The sequence below is a fragment of the Ostrinia nubilalis genome, chromosome 24 (assembly GCF_963855985.1).
Source record: "Ostrinia nubilalis chromosome 24, ilOstNubi1.1, whole genome shotgun sequence".
Taxonomy (NCBI): Eukaryota; Metazoa; Arthropoda; class Insecta; order Lepidoptera; family Crambidae; genus Ostrinia; species Ostrinia nubilalis.
The window spans coordinates 5,670,612-5,688,483 of record NC_087111.1 but is presented as its reverse complement, the minus strand read 5'-3'; the positions used below and the strand labels follow the sequence as shown (position 1 = coordinate 5,688,483).

The 17,872-nt window shown below is 35.8% G+C and overlaps 1 protein-coding gene across 1 annotated transcript in view; it reads left to right on the top strand.

Moving 5' to 3' along the window:
- The window catches only part of LOC135083647 (lateral signaling target protein 2 homolog), a 50,387-nt gene that overhangs the window by 12,136 nt on the left and 20,379 nt on the right, over positions 1 to 17,872 (top strand). Inside the window, exon 2 of the mRNA XM_063978352.1 lies at positions 5,532 to 5,672. Within this exon, the coding sequence (XP_063834422.1) occupies positions 5,532 to 5,672 (141 nt within the window). The remainder of the gene's footprint in view (positions 1 to 5,531; positions 5,673 to 17,872) is intronic.

Here is a 17,872-nt window from a genome sequence, read left to right as displayed (position 1 = left end):
AGTCAACATTCGAGAACTCGCTTACTCCAAACTTTTTTTTGGTTCTCCGATAGTATGGTCCACCTGTTCGGACTGCTATGGTAGTGAACCTAGGGCAACGGCTGGATGAAAGGCTGGAGATCGTGCTATATTGTGTTACTTTGAGGAATCTCACGTTCAGCTGTGGATTACCATAAGTTGAAATAATGACGATGATACAAGGAAAACCAGTACTAATCCAAACAACAAATGTTACTCATTCCGCGATGTAAATGATGTGATGTAAGAAAAAACTAAACACTTGAAAAACATTGAATCACCCGCGAAATGGGTCAGTGGGTTATTTAATTGTGACGACTAGGTAATGACGCCCCGCTCTGATTCGCTCCTATCAACAAACCTTAATGGAACGTCAAATCGTTCGTTATTCTGTTATTTTTGTCTATATGGGCATTTCTCCACTAAATGGAAAATCGCTGTCCCAAGCTAAATTTATGTAGTAAACCTTAAAATTTCTCAGGTTTTTGTATCAATACCGACATAGAATTAGGTATTCTTAGCATGACATAGCATATTTAGTAATTTAATCATGGAATATTCGAATAAATAACCTCAAACGTCTCAAATCACAGTCCCCTGGTACGTCCCTTTTCCAGAATTACACATATTGTTACAAATGTTTATTATATTGCTGTTGATATTTGAATAAAAAATATCCAAATACATTAACAATAACAGTTAGCATCTTAATACATCACAAACAATGTTTACAATATAATTTTAATCAAAATATCCTTCTGAGAATGCTGTCCTCAAATTATTAAAACATTCCCCTGTTAAAATTTTAAAACCGGTTTAAAGTCATATTTAGTTTTGGCGCAAAGCACTTAGATCGCAAAACGGAACGCAATAGGTGTTAAGGTTGTTCAGTTGTGTAGCTAGTGGGCAGCCGCTATTTTGTTTAATGCTACTACTGCGTCATCTGGTGAACCACGCGTCTCGGCCGTCAGTGAAAACATTCCCCTGGTGAGCCTTTTTTTTACTATTTTAAGAGTTTTAATAACGACAATTTGTTTAAATTAATTAATCTTCTAGTATGTAGCCACATAAGTTGCGTTTATTTTAATGTTTTTAAATGATATTGTTTTATGAAGTATTCACGTAAAAATAACATTCCCCTGGCGAACATTCCCCTGTCATTTCATAGCACAGGGTACTGTTCATACCACAGGGGACTGTTCATACTACTGTTTTCCTAGGTTTTGACCACTAAAATAACGTCTTTTTAGTAGGTATTATCTCAAAATTTCACCGAAAAAGAAGCTACGCGAAACATGAGAAGAATTTCTAGAACAAAAACGTATAGCTGTGCAATTATGATATCATCGACTTGAAACATTACCCTAAAAGAAAAATTGAAAAAAAGAAGAAAAAAGAAAAACTTTAAATAAAATCAGTTAAAGATATGAGTTGTCGTGAGCATAAGGCTGTAAAAAAGGTTTGGAGGGAGCACTGTGCTAAGTTTCGTGCAAAAAAGAAAGTCATGAAGACATAACAAATAATTTGTGTTTCTTTACGAGATCGAATCAGAAATGAGGAGATCCGTAAACGAACTAAAGTCGGTGACATAGCCCGACGGATTAGCAAGCTGAAGTGGCAATAGGAAGGCACATAGTACGCAGAACTGATGGCCCATCGGCAGCAAGGTTCTGTAGTGGAGGCCGCGTGGACGTCCCACGCTGCGTTTTACGGTACACAAGGTGGACCGACGACATTATAAAGGTAGTAGGAAGGCGCTGGACGCAGGCCGCTACGAATCGATCAACATGGAAGTCTTTGAGGGAGGCCTATGTTCAGCAGTGGACGTCTTATGGCTGAAATGATGATGATGATAATGAACAAATAATTTCGGAAGGGAAAATACCTACATCTGATTCAGAAGATTTCGCAGAAGAACATCAGGCGCCTTTAAGATCATCTGACCCAACACGAAATAACAAGAATAGCGTTTCAATATTACATTCACCAGAAACGGGGTCAAAAAACAAAAATTAGCAGTAATAATGTTTTTTGTTTAGTACTTTTTGTATTTTTTTGGTTCTGTTATAAAAGGCAGGACACTACATTTTTCATTATTATAAAGACTGACTTTAGTGTCATACAATTTAAGTCTTAAAACTTAATTGTTCGTTAAGTTTAATGCTACTGTTATTAGGCTTAAGAAAAGTCATTATAAATTAGTAATATTTGTTTTAATAATAATATTTTTTGTTTCAAAAACTTACATATTTTTATAATAGCAAAGAAAAATAAAGAGTTTGTTTATTCAAAGAAAAATACTAATTGTTTTTGTCCATAATACATTCCCCTGGGTGGTTGCAACATTCCCCTGTCGCAATTTTGCGAAAAATCGCCAATAACTCAAAAACTAAGGGGAAAATGTGTGGGCTTTTTTAGATATGTATTTAAATTACTATTGCCCTGAATTTCGTTAACAAAATTTCTCAACATTTAATAAAATTACTTTAGGACAGTCTTGTATGGACGATTTTCCAAATAGCAGAGAAACACCCATATGTATTTAGGTAAATGTTTAAAAAGTTAAGAGGCAAGACGTTTGTGTAAACTATTACTGTTATGCTGCTTGTTTGTACAATTAATGACTCTTTGTCTATGTGTAGTAAATACTTGTCTGTTTGTACAATCAGTAAAATGTTAGTGAAAGTCATTCATCATGTATCTCTATCACTTGTGTTTTGTTATGTTTAATAATTGATTTACACGGTACAAGTTAAGATCACGGAATTTTAGGATCTTTCCGAGGCCTGACTTAAAACATCTAATAAAGGTGTCTTTTTATAAGCGAAATCAAAATTTTGTTGACACTATGATGGCATAAAAAGTTATTTTTTTGCGCTGGAAGATGATTTGCATACTAGACTTTACAGTTCAATTCAATTTATTGTTTAAATATTAAAATGATTTGTTAAATCTGTTATTTTTGCTTAAGAATTTTTAATATAAGTAGGGTTTTTCTAATGAAATTAATCAATCGATGTAGGAAACTTTTTCAGCAAAAAGTAGGCTTCATTTTACAGACATGTCCAGTAAAAGTAGAACAGTTGTAAAAAATAAGTACAGTAGCTCTAGCTATGTTGAATTATTAATGTTTAGAAACGATACAGCCAATTTAAATCCTTTGAGAAACATTCAAACATTACATAAACAGTTTAGCAAATCCTCGTCGCGATTTTGTTGCGAGCGATGTCCGAATCTTGCAATTGTCAAATCGATTTGCATTCTCGTTTAAAAACAAAAATAAAGACGATGCTCGACGACAGTAGGTTTAATGGTACGTTGAATAAAGTTGAAACTGCTTTATCAGGGTCTGATGAAAGTGAAATAAGCGATGAAATCCAACCGAGTGTGACGTCTGTCGCCTTGGTCGCAGCCACTCACTTTAACTAAGCCTATACAAAGTTTGTGTCCTGAATCGCTGAGGTTTTCCATACAAAAAGTTTCGATTATGGCGTTTGATAAATGTAAAATTTTCCAGGTGTCCTTCAAGGGTCAACTCTTTGTCCAGTATTACTACTACTTTATAAGATACCATTATTTTTTTTATTTTCCTGTATTAATTTTCCTTAGCCGTTTTTCTTTTAGACTTTGCCTTCTAGAATTATCTCGATTTAGTCATTTGTACGTCATCCAGATCTTTGCTTAAATTGTGAATTTGAGACGAAGTATTTAACGATTTTTTTTCCATGAAACAGGGTTTGAAAGTTATTAGTATGATGAGAACATCAGATTTTCTCGGTCATACTCCTCGTACACTGAGAAGCCCTGTTGCTTCGGTCCACTTACCTAGCTCCTCTGGAATTCTTGCTAATTCACTTAACATACTAGCTGGCATGAATTAACTATGTAAAAGCAATTTACAAGTTTACATTTAGCATATCGCGTAGAATCGGCCGTTTGGTTGAACTGCCTCTAATAATGTCAATCGTTTATTAGAAACAAGTTTGTAACTTTGCATTGGGGTTTCGTGATTTGCAAAAACGCAATATTTTGTGAAACCCTGATACATTTTGCATCAAATTAAATTTTGCTTGTTTAGCATAATTATTTGTTAATTTATTTATATTAGACAAGATCCACTTGATTGAATAAGATAAGGTCTTCTTTGTCATTGATCTTCTTCTCTATTTCAGGGTTGCTTTTATGCAAACCGTTCAACATTTTCATTAATCAGATGTATCTTTTCCAAACTTAACTGTAAGCGTAAGTAGCTCTATTGATTTTCAAATTATTTATTTTATTTGTTATTGTATCAAATTTTACAGATTATTATTATTGTTGCCAGCTATATTAGAAGTTTTAAAAGGTATCTAAATATTTAACCAGTTGTGTTTATTTTGTAACCTGGTTTAATCATTTTAGCTATGCATTCACTTGTAGTCTGTATTGTGTTGCTAAACAAATAAAAAATAACGAAACTTATTCTTGGAAAACTTCAGTTTCAGTCACTCACCGTCAAGAACATTCTTAACACTTGAATAATTTGTACGATTCTTGAACTCTTTGGAGGTAGCGTGTTCGCCCTTCGCCTCGACCTGTTCAAGGATCTTTGAGTTAGTATTTGTCACTATACTTGTTTTGAATTTGAAAGTGCCATTGTTTATTAGACATTCTGACATTTGACCGGAATTAATGATCAGTTCGACAATTTTAAAAGTATCAGCGCTTGTTAAACTTGTAAATAAATAACGTTCTGCTCAAGGAACGTTATACTAATGAAAGAAACCAATGACATCGACTATCAATACTAATTAAAAATGCGAAAGCAACATCGTTCCAAAAACTACTGATAGTCTCTAAGGAGCCGAATCCATTTAGAACTACATAATTTTGGTATAGAAGTAGATCTGACTTCAGACATCTTTGTGGATGCGAAAATAAATGTTTATAGGGTTAAAGTTTGTCTTTGTGTTTCTCAAGTAATAGGTGATACAACTCAAAACTCATAATAATTTATAGTAATGGTGAGAAATAACGGGTTTTTAATCAGAGGCCGTGATATAAAGATTCTTAGTGATAGGTCGGAAATCCACGCAGGCGAACCCACGGACTGAAGCTAGGCATGATAAATCTGTATACCAATCATTCGAAATAATTAGGTACGCAATAAAAACTTTGGCAGGTCAACCGGAAAGGTCAGGGAGGTCATTTACTCCGCTTGCTTAAAAGGGCCCCGGCACAGCTGTTGTTTTAGAAATAATTACAATATAAGGTCAATGTACTGTTGATTAATTTAAAACAAAATAGGTTAGACCGAAACGTGTGCGATTAATTTTCTTTGATTGTGAAAATACGTGATTAGGCACTAAAAAACTACATTATTACTGAAGTATTTATTTCATTGGGGGTCACTTTTGTTATTTATATTTTTTGTACCAAATAATTCCTCGCTTAGCATATGCCGAGGCACAAAGTTCTTTTCAGCATTTAGTTTTCTATTATCATCATGACTAACTTTCATTCCTTTGTTCCAGAGGGATGACCGGTCCTTGCTGGCCCAGTTCTTCTACGCCGACGACGCTCTCAACATGGTCGCGGCGGAGTTGGACTCGTTCGACGGCCGCAAGGACCCGGAGAGGTGTTCCACCCTCGTGAACCAGCTTAGGCATGCGCAGGTAAATAATAACGAAGCATTTTCCATTGGATCTCTGGCCAAGTTCCCTGGTAGGCCTCATTTTCCATTGAGAACCCTGGGCACGAGTTCTGGTAAGCCTGCTTTCAAAAATCCGTACATCACAAGTATCCATTCTATGACGCTCACAACATGTTCGCGGCGGAGTTGGACTCGTTCGATGGCCGCAAGGACCCTGAGAGGTGTTCCACCCTCGTGAACCAACTTAGCCTTCCGTCCGCTTAGCCGTATTTTTCATTGGAAACCAAAACCTGAAAGATTCAAACCCTGGAAGGTTTGACGCAATTCGTCCTATTGGCATTTGGTAACGCAGAAGCTAGTGGTCCTATTCGCAAATGATCAATCAAGCTCGAATAACCCTAAGCCCCCTTTTAAAAATGTCCCGGGTCTCAACCCGCTCCCAAAAAATCATTTAGCATGCGCAGGTAAAATTAATAGATTCCTTTTCTATTGGGCACTCTGGGGCAGCCCTAAAAGTTTCTGGGTAATTACCTGCTTTGTCTCAGACTGCTCCCAAAAACACCGGGAAAGTGCCCAGAACCTGCTCTCAAAAAACCATGCCCAGGTACAATTTACAGACACACCCTTCTTTTTCAATTGGCATTCTATGCAAGTCCAGGGCCCAGGCTTTCAGCCTGCTTCTAAAACAATGACGTGCATAGTATCTTTTTACGCTCTTGGTAAAAAAACAGTATGACCGCAATTTGTCCCATTCGCATTTGGTAGACGCAAGTGGTCCCACACTCGTAAATGGTAATAGTCTAAGATCCCGCTATACAACGACCTTCACCGAGATGCTTATTTGATGAAACATATTTTATATTCAATTTAACATGTCAATAATTATATTGCTTAAGGGTTGCCTAATAAATTCCAGTCCAGGATATGATTAATTAATCATTAAAAAAAGTTTTATTTTTAAATATTTCATCGGTTTGATTATTAAACAAACTCCATACCAATCGAAAGTATGAAGCCCATAGAATATGCAAACGTTAGGTTGCCTATTCTTTTCCAGTCATAACTCTCGGGTTGCCAGGTATAAACAGGTAAATTGATAGAGCATTTTGCATCGGTCTGATAATTTAATCAAATATAAATGAAAATAAAGATTATTTCATTATGAACACGGTGGTATAGGGTTGCCTGCGAAAAATCAGTCCTGAATGACGGTTGTCGAATTTTGTAAAGTGAAATTAAAACTGAAAGGTGACATTTTTCGAGTAGTTGGCAACATTTGGGAAAGACGAGTTGTATGAGGCGTTTGTGTGTCTTGTCAAGAGGTGTCGCTTGGGTGAAGAAATTTCTCCAGTGTTGCCATGCTTTCGGAGATTTGGTCCAAAAATGTCGAAAGTGGAAATAACGACTTCCGGTCAAAAATTTGGATGACGCCTCCTGCAAAAGAGTCGTACAAATGACATTTAATCATTTTCATCTCGATCACCTGGCAACACTGGCAGCTACGGGGAAAAGTATTTTTTTTTTTCGACATGGGTGTCTTTAAAGTTAAGGACGGACAGAAGGAGATATGGCAGAAAAAATCCAAAAATGGGGTTTGGTCGGTTATACGACCCAGATTATGGGAAAAATCCGAAAATTCAGAAAATCAAGATGGCGACCGAGTGAGCGGTCATTTTGTAAAAAGTTTCAGATTTCTGATTTTTCAAATGCATTTTTTGGGCAGTTGGCAACATTTGGGAAACTCGAGTTGTATAGAGCGATTACGTAGTTTGCTAAGGAGTATCGTTTGGAAAAAACAACATTTTCCAGTGTTGCCATACTTTGAAAGATTTGGTCAAAACATGTAAAAAATGGAAATAACGACTTTTGGTCCAAAATTTGGATGACGCCTCCTGCAAATAGGTCAAACTAATGACATTTGACTATTTTTATCTCGATTACCTGGCAACACTGGCAGTTACGGGGCCACAAAATTTTGGGACTTGGGTGGTTTTAAGGAATTGTTTCACGGGATTGGTTTAAGTTAGAAAAAAAGTAAAAATGGGTTTCGGCGCGGAAAATGGTCTAGATTAAGCGAAAAATGCAATAAGTATGGCAACACTGGAAAATGTTGTTTTTCCAAACGATACTCCTTAGCAAACTACGTAATCGCTCTATACAACTCGAGTTTCCCAAATGTTGCCAACTGCCCAAAAAATGCATTTGAAAAATCAGAAATCTGAAACTTTTTACAAAATGGCCGCTCACTCGGTCGCCATCTTGATTTTCTGAATTTTCGGATTTTTCCCATAATTTGGGTCGTATAACCGACCAAACCCCATTTTTGGATTTTTCTGCCATATCTCCTTCTGTCCGTCCTTAACTTTAAAGACACCCATGTCGAAAAAAAATACTTTTCCCCATAGCTGCAAGTGTTGCCAGGTGATCGAGATGAAAATGGTCAAATGTCATTTGTACGACCCTTTTGCAGGAGGCGTCATCCAAATTTTTGACCGGAAGTCGTTATTTCCACTTTCGACATTTTTGGACCAAATCTCCGAAAGCATGGCAACACTGGAGAATTTTTTTCACCCAAGCGACACCTCTTGACAAGACACACAAACGCCTCATACAACTCGTCTTTCCCAAATGTTGCCAACTACTCGAAAAATGTCACCTTTCAGTTTTAATTTCACTTTACGAAATTCGACAACCGTCATTCAGGACTGATTTTTCGCAGGCAACCCTATACCACCGTGTTCATAATGAAATAATCTTTATTTTCATTTATATTTGATTAAATTATCAGACCGATGCAAAATGCTCTATCAATTTACCTGTTTATACCTGGCAACCCGAGAGTTATGACTGGAAAAGAATAGGCAACCTAACGTTTGCATATTCTATGGGCTTCATACTTTCGATTGGTATGGAGTTTGTTTAATAATCAAACCGATGAAATATTTAAAAATAAAACTTTTTTTAATGATTAATTAATCATATCCTGGACTGAAATTTATTAGGCAACCCTTAAGCAATATAATTATTGACATGTTAAATTGAATATAAAATATGTTTCATCAAATAAGCATCTCGGTGAAGGTCGTTGTATAGCGGGATCTTATACTATAATGGTCACATTCAGATAACCTTCAAAAGTTTAGACTTGGTAATGAAAAATGTGACCATCTGCGAACCACTTGCGTCTGTGGGACCAAATGCGAATGGGGGGACAACTGCAACAAATCACATCAAAGACTGATTTAAATTGCCTACATGTTTCAGCAAACATCTGATGAATTGTAGAAGTAAATTTTATGATGCAAATTCACTATGCGGGAAATTAGACGTATAGTGTAAACACGCACTTCACTTAATTTCGCCGTGAGTAGCCCATACTTAGGTGTAACTGCTCGCGCTTCGTCTTGGTCAATTTCTCGCATATTGTACCTACGGCTCGCATTGATGCGCTGACAAAGATATTATAGTTGGTAATGAAAAAGATACTCCTGAGAAACCAATCTGTTTGGGATTTTCATAAAAATATTAAGATCATCGCATTGAATGTTTATAAATAACACTGTGTGAATAAGACATGACACAAATCTACCAAAATAGAGGGTTGACGGTCTGAGTGATCATAATTTTATTTTATTTTACAAGTTTTCGAAATTGCCAGTTTCTTTTGGCGCGGCTTACACCAATTTATACCAAAATTAACCAACTTCCAAGATATCTCATTATGTAAAGTAGTAGATACCTTTACTAAAGGACACCAGTCGAACAAAAGATCGAAACACGAACAGTGTCATAATAACACAGTTAATTAATTAGGCAGCTATAATTATTAGTTACGTTGGGGAAAAACCTAGATTAAAACATTACTCAGATGTTAATATTTGGTGCTATTGTGATGATAAGCAGGTCTACTCCGAAAGTTAACCGAGGTTATCGTGACTTTAGAAACATAGCGATAAAGAAATCTTTGGGTATATGAAATACTTTTTCAAAAAGATGAAAATGTGACTTGGACCACCGTGATCTTCTTCGTATCGATTCCAGCAGAGAAGTACCAATTGCAGTATACTTATAAAAAAATTTTTTTTGGTGGGTTGATCAAGTAGTCACCTAAACGTGCCTAAACTTATCTTTTCGCTGACATAACATAGCAACAGATGCTTCTTCTTTCTTATTTGTTCTTCTATATGGCGTCGAGGATACGTCCAAATTATCACGTTTAGGCTTTTTATAAAAGTAAGGGTAATTTAAATGCTGTATTGTTTAGGAAGTAAACCATTCATCCTCTTATCGCACCTTATCAGTGACCTTGTCAACAACAGTAAAAAAATTACTACACGGAACATCCGTTTCAATGGTTTCAAAACAAAACATTTAATTTTATTTTGAAGAGACCAGAACAGAACCGAACAGAACGGTGATGGTGTCGGACTTGCCGACTCGAGATCCGAGGAACGCTGGCTTGAACCTCGTCGCCGTTGGACTAAACACAAGCAGTCTTCCAGTGACTTGGCCCACTTTTAGCTTGGTCAACGGGCTAAGTCGCAGGATTGAATTTTTACTTTCACTAAGATTCTAGAGTAAATTTTGTTGATTTGGTGCTTAATTTACTAATTGAAGGTTATTTACATTGAAGGTGGGCCCAGTTACTGGAAGAAGCACGAGGGGTTAAAGGGACTATTAATTTGTTCAATACAAATTACTAAACTGTCTTTCGAAGAAGAAGAAAGAAGTTCATCCTGTGCAGTAACTTTTATCGATGTCCACGTGACGTTTTCAACTCGATTGAAGGCACGTGCCGACTGATCGTCTGGTGCAATTGTTTTTATCGAGTTACATTTCGATATCTTGTGACGACAAATAAAGCTATGAAGCGAAATAATAATCCGGTTCAATGACTTCTACATTTTATCATTATGATGTCATCTACTAAACTTCGCATTTGTATTTGTTTTGGTCGTGGTGTCCTTCTATTTTCGATCCTAATTAGAAAACTGGTTTTGCCTTTTCGATTTCGATCGATTTAACAAATAATCGATATTAAATTGAGATTCACGCTGGGTTGCTTGCTCTATCTTACTTCTTCTCAGTAGGTACCAGCCCATATTATTATGTTGTCCCGAAGTGGTGGTAGGGCAAGCTATTTGGGACATAAGCGCCCTAAAAAAGGCCTAAGTACAGAATAAAATAAACTTTGACTTAGGTACTATAACTATGACAAACAAATTCAAAAGCTGTCAAACTCCATACAAAAATACCGGTTATAGTTACGGTTAAAGTTAAGATGGTGCAACTGAGCCTAGCACTGAAGCTTTACTTGAGGCATTGTAATCTGCAATTGTAATTTGACAGATAAAAAGAAAAAAAAAAGAAAGTAAGTGATGACAGGCGAAATACATAGGATCTGACACGTTCGCGTTGTAATGTCCTTTCAATAGTCAGTTCAGCCGAATATTTAACACATTAAAGTTTAAACCTTGTAATTATGCACATACGTTATTGTAGTGTAGTCGTAGTATAATGTACGGATGTATTGGATGATCACACGAATGTTTTACGTTTGCGGGTACAACTTTAAATGATTTCATAGCTTTTACGATATTTTATGTTAACCTAACGGTTGTCACAAAAATACACTTTGTTTTTTACCACTTTTGTGGGCAGCCTGTGTGTCAAAACCACAGATTACTTAGTACAGTCATCGTCAAAAATAGTTCATGACACTCAAAGTAAAAAAAATAAAAAAATTGAATACACCTTATTGGCTACGGAACCCTAGAAATAATGGATATGACTTGGCCAGCCGCAGCCAATGTCCTCTTCCCTCTGACTTGACTAATCATCATCATATCAGCCATAGAACGTCCACTGTTGAACCAATGATTTCCATAATAGTCGGTTGCTAGCTAGTCCAGTCAATGAATGCCTTAACGACGGTGTAGAGAGAAATCCGTGGAACACAATATCTGACCTCGGGACTTTATTTAGCCTAGTTAGGTGGTGAACATAGCAAAAGTCCCCGCCCTTAGCCCTTGAGCCGGCGGGGAGAGGGGGGTTTAAAGGTACCACTTTTCGGTTTTTCGCTTAATCCTCGGAAACTATGCGTCCTAGTGACATGATTACTATGAACCAAAAAAAGCTTATTCAATTTGCTACAGGTGAGACCGTCAAGTTTTTCTATATCTTGTATAGTTTTTGCGGCATCTGCTCTAGAAGGTCTGTAAAATTGGAAATTTTATTTTTGTCTTACATGTTCCCATCAGGAGAAAATCGACTAAATCAACATTGAGCAAACACTATAGACATGCGGGAGCATGTTAAGCCTAGTTCCATGGAGGGGACTGCACCGTGCGTATATTTAGACGAACCAATTAGAGCCACTTTTGACTCCTCATCATTCAAAAACTAGTGTGCATTAACACTTCAAATTTGGCTCATGTATTGAGACTTGCAAGATATACATCAGCTTCAAATTTCATAAATATATCTCAAACGGTTATTTAGGTATTGACGTTCAAAAATCGATATTTAGAGCACTACTATCTATCTATCACATGTGAAATGTTAAAATTTACTGGTTTTTTATTGGTTCCTTTGTATTTACATAACTACCTTTCTGGATGCCAAATTTGAACCTTCGAGGTCATCTGGAAGTGGTTAGAATTTGGTCTATAGGTCAGACATGTAGATTTTTGGACGTCAATATCTAAAAAACCGTTTGAGGCATATTTATGAAATTTGAAACTGATGCATATCTTGCAAGTCTCAACACATGAGCCAAATTTGAAGTGTTAATGCACAGTAGTTTTTGAGTGATGAGGAGTCAAAAGTGGCTCAAAGTGATTCGTCTAAATATACGCACGGTGTAGTCCCCTCGCTGGAACTAGGCTTAACATGCTCCCGCATGTCTAGAATGATTGCTCAATGTTGATTTAGTCGAATTTCTCCTGATGGGAACATGTAAGACAAAAATAAAATTTCCAAAATTACAGACCTTCTAGAGCAGATGCCGCGAAAACTATACAATTCATAGAAAAACTTGTTTATCTCATCTGTAGCAAATTGAATAAGCTTTTTTTGGTTCATAGTAGTCATGTCACTAGGTCGCATAGTTTCCGAGGATTAAGCGAAAAACCGAAAAGTGGCACCTTTAAACCCTCCTCTCCCCGCCGGCTCAAGGGCTAAGGGCGGGGACTTTTGCTATGTTCACCTCCTAACTAGTCTAAATAAAGTCCTGAAGTCAGAAATTGTGTTCTACAGTTTTCCATCTATAATGCTTTATTGACTGGACTAAGCGGTTGTGGTAGCGGCCTGAATCCAGCTACCTTTATTACTTGACGAATAGCTCATAATATTATACCCTCGCGTAGCAGTATACAGGGTGGAAACGTTAAGTGATCTCACTCGATTATTTCTTAACTATACAAGATATTAAAAAACTGGTTACTGATCCTGAAAGTGCTTAATGAGCTCTTTCAAACGGTACCAATAATAAGTTACAGAATAAACTGGATCTATCTGAAAATTCAATGTTTCCAGCTTCCATACTAAATGTATGCCAGACACACAATATTAGAAGTGTAATTTTTTTAATTTAATAATAAATACTTAAAATAAACTCGTAAATTGTATTCTTATTTTAAATTATTAATGAAAAACATTGGTTTTAGGCTTTACTTGCTATAATATTGTCAAGAGATGAGTGTCATGACTGTGGTAGTACTAAATGTATGGAAGAAGGAAACATTGAATTTTTGGTTAGATCCAGTTTATTCTGTAACCTATTATTGATACCATTGGATAGAGCTTGTGAAGCACTTTTAGAATCAGTAATCAGTTTTACGATATCATTATGTAGTTTTTAAAATAATGTGACTTTACCAAATGTATGGAAGCTGGAAACATTGAAGTTTCGGATAGATCCAGTTTATTCTGTAACCTATTATTAATACCGTTTGATAGAGCTCATGAAGCACTTTCAGGATCAATAACTAGTTTATTGATATCTTGTATAGTTTAGAAATAATCGAGTGAGATCACTTATCGTTTCCACCCTGTATGACTGATCATAAATATTTCTTATTCGCCCCCATATTTCATAAAATTCAATTTCCTAAGGCTGTTAAGAGTGTTGTAATTAATTTCTTTGTTTGCTTGATAACGGTGAGGTCACTCAGCAATTTTACATATTCATGTATGATTGTTGATCGTTTCGCAAATGATAAGATAATGGTGCACGTCGATTTTCCTACTTGAAATGGATCATTATCAAGCTTACTGACTCAGAAATAAAGTACAGTTAGGCATAAAATACGGTTTGAACATGAGGATTTTATTCTTTACCCTGTACCATTTATTCTGTGCCTGAAGGTCGAACAAAAATTAGAATCAGCTTCAAATAGTTCGTGACACCCAAAGTGTACCAAAAAGTTGACAGGTTGTGTTGACTTTGGATGTCACACGAACTATTGGACGCTGACTGTACCTATGAAAGATTTGAATCTCCAGCTCATACTTTTACATAGTTTTGTATATTAACTACTGAAGAATAGACCGAAAATAATGTCCGATTTCTTGTACTGGTTTTTAACTCTAGTTACATTATCCGCATCCTTAAATATCTAATACGTTAAAATTTTCAGCAGAATTATTATTAGAAGTTAATTATTTAATGAATTATTTTTCCTGCATAGGTACCAGTAAAATACTTAATTTCCTTGATGATTAACTGAGTCCTGTTGTATGTTATATGGGTTTTTAAACACACACTATTTATGCACATATTCAATAAGAGAATTAAATTAAAAAAAAATGCATACCCTCATAAAGGAAAATTCAGGTTTGAAATGTAAGTACTGTATGAAAGACGGCAAATCAAGCTAAAAACAGTGACGTCTTATCTCGTTGTAATGCAGCCTTGTTTGCAATAAAAATGTATAGCCTGATGATGTTGACTGTACCTCTAAAGGTTTTGCGCAGTTCTGGGTCTGCAGGCCTACTCTGTAACCATTTACGTATTTCGGTTCTGTCTGTCACTGTCGCTTATGCTGTCATCTCGCTTCGCGTGAGAGGGATGGAGACATTCGAAACTTTACATGTCGTGTTTTGGAGTAGGCCTGGTTTCAATGACTCACGCGCATCGGAGGCCGCGTTCGCGATAACGTCACACAACGCAATGCCATATGGTTTTTTGCCCAAAACTCAACATTTAATCCGTTCGATTTTGTTGTTTTAAAAACAACATTACTATGTCGTCGATATAGAGGTATACATAATACAACGGCTATTAATCTTGCCACTTGAATTATATGTATTTAAATGCATTAAAGAGTATTCAAATGGAAACCCTCCCTAGATGGAATTAGCGCTTACAACAATTTAATAAAATTAGTTTCATCAATAGTAAAACACCGTTTCCTGAATAAACCGTCATAACAATAGATGAATTATTTAAGTATTTACATTTGTAATCATTTATGAATGTCAGAACGAATCGCAAGCAGACTATTTGCTATATTATGTTATGACCCATATAATATGTCATAAAATAGGTCAACAGTGTTGCAAATGTCAGGATGTTCTGACCTTAAGAACGCATTGTTTTGCAATTGATATGGCAAGGTCGACTCAAGTCAGCGCAAGACTATTCATAATAATTCTCCATGGGAATACTATATTGTTCTTTTATGAAAGTAAGTAGAACGTGCATTTAAATAGACTGTTTCAAAGCGTACACATCATTCAATATTGCTATGACTTCTATGACAATGATTTGTTTTCTTGCGATTACAACATTGGATATAATAATATATTTTTTACCCCACTGCGCCAGAAGGAGGCTATGTTTTTTTCCAATAAAGGTTTGCCTTATAAAAATCTCCGATGGGTGCAGTAAGCAGTTGCGATATACAGTGAAACAAGCGTGCTCAAAATCGTGTTTTAAAGATCTTAGGGATGTAAGAGTTTGCGAACATAAAGGCTGGTACTGGATTTTCATCCTAGCATTACCTAGCAATGTGCGTATACCATTCATACTCAAAACTACAAATACCTTATTGGTCACTTCTGTACAGTCATTAGCTTATCAGACTATACATTTTTGTTACATAAGCATCTATTCCAACTTCATTAAGATACCAAAAAGCTTAGCGTGATGTGCTTGTCTTCTATCATTTGTTGACTACATTCAAATTCAGTGATAATTCACAAATAAACACAGATTTGAGTGTTGTTCAAATAAAGCAGAGCAATCTGTCCCGACGACAGCTCTATTAACACCTTGACAAAGGTCAGGTATGTTACAATTTACTTGTCAAATGTTATCAAAACAAACAAATAACTACTGAGCAGTTACTCCATAACGATTTTTCCGTATTTCACAGCTATTCTACTGTACATTTGGGTTGAAATTTTGATAGATCATCGGCGTATCTAGTTATTTTTCAGGTGAAGAAGTGCGAGGGGGTTTGCGATGAGTATCTTAGTGTGAAGATTCTATTTCTAAGATCCACCACCCCAGAGGTGGGCACTATACCATTCTGGGGTGGGCACGGTATGTTACTTGGTTCGTTCTATCCAATTTTAGAAGGGCTTGCTTATCTAAAATTAGATTTATCTGCGAGATCTATAAAATCCCCATTTCATAATTTATGTGTTCCGACACGGTGAGTACGATGCAACGGATGTTGTGATGTAAAACCCACCTTAAAAACCCCAGCAATTATTTTTCTATAGCCATGATGTAGGTATAGTCAGCATCAAATAGTTCGTGATAAAGGTAGACAAAAAGTTGACAACACAACCTTATTTCGATGGTAACAAAGAAGTGTTGCGAACTTATTGGCTACTTTGGGTCTCACAAACTATTTGACGCTGACTGAAATATCGTGACGTCGTATGTTTTTCTTGGTTAGGGGGATCATCTTCTTGGATTCCTTTTTCTTCTTGTTCAGAGTATCACCCGAAGGGTTCAGTTTTCTTTTCTGTCCAGCAAGAAAGTGCGTTTTATTTCATGCCTTTGGATTTGTATGAATTCAGAAACATGCCATTGGTAGGGAACTCTACTCATTAGATCGCTGGTATGTTACATTTTCCTTTAGCTTTTCCTGTGATATTCTGACCACAGTTCTGATAACTGGATGTTACCTTGTTTTCGTTAATTTTACACACTATTGCGGCTTTTGTTATTCCATACCTTCTAATCACCAATTTTAATCTGAGTGTTTTGTTTAAAAGTTAGCCGCTTCCAACATCAGAAACTTTTTGGCTTTAGTTCGAAAATCTTTGCTCTCTTTCAATGCAGCAACAGCAAGCAAGTAAATTGGACTATCCATTAACATCTGGTTCTAGCATTTCAATACGTTTAACACATAAAACACAAATACTCAACTCTAGCAATTGGTTAAAAGCCCAAAACAGCAGAAACGGCATTGATAGGAATAGAATACATAACAATAAAGGAACCACATGAAGAAAATTCTCGATAGAGATATGGAAATCGGTTTATTATCAACGAAAGTGAATGGCGCTGAGTGAATAAATGAATTTTGATGCGGTTCACTCAAGATGCGAATAATGTTACCCATAAATACCTTATTGTTACGTATTTGTTATTTATCTTCAGTTTCAATGCACATAAAACACAATAAATAAATAAATAAATAAATAAAAACTAACATCTTTTAAAACTACATAGCAAGTCTGAAAATACTGCTTTTATTGTACTGATTAGTGATTAGATAAATAAGTTACACGGGGATTAAATAAATAAGCAATACTTTTAATGACAAGATAAAAATAATCTATTTTATTTTTGATAAGATAAGATAATTTTGTTATAATGTTAACTCTAAAAATTAAGTGGAAATATACAGTTTTTCATATTAATACTTGAACATAACATTTATCGAATACCTATTTGAAGTCTAAGTCTTGTCTAGTCATCCTTTATTTTGTCACAGTATTTTTGATTTATTTACTGTTATTTTGTCCTAAATTAAAGCCAGCTAGCAAATTAACTCGCCTATTAACATTGTTATACACGAAATAATTGACAAACCAATGTTCGTGTTGACTGCTAGACTACGGCTGGGTTGCATCATCTTACTTTAACTATAACAGATGTCAATAATAATGTCATACGCCATACAAAAAGCACCGGTTAACGTTATTGTTACGGTTAAAGTTTGATGGTGCAACTCAGCCTAACTTATTTTTTGTTCCTAA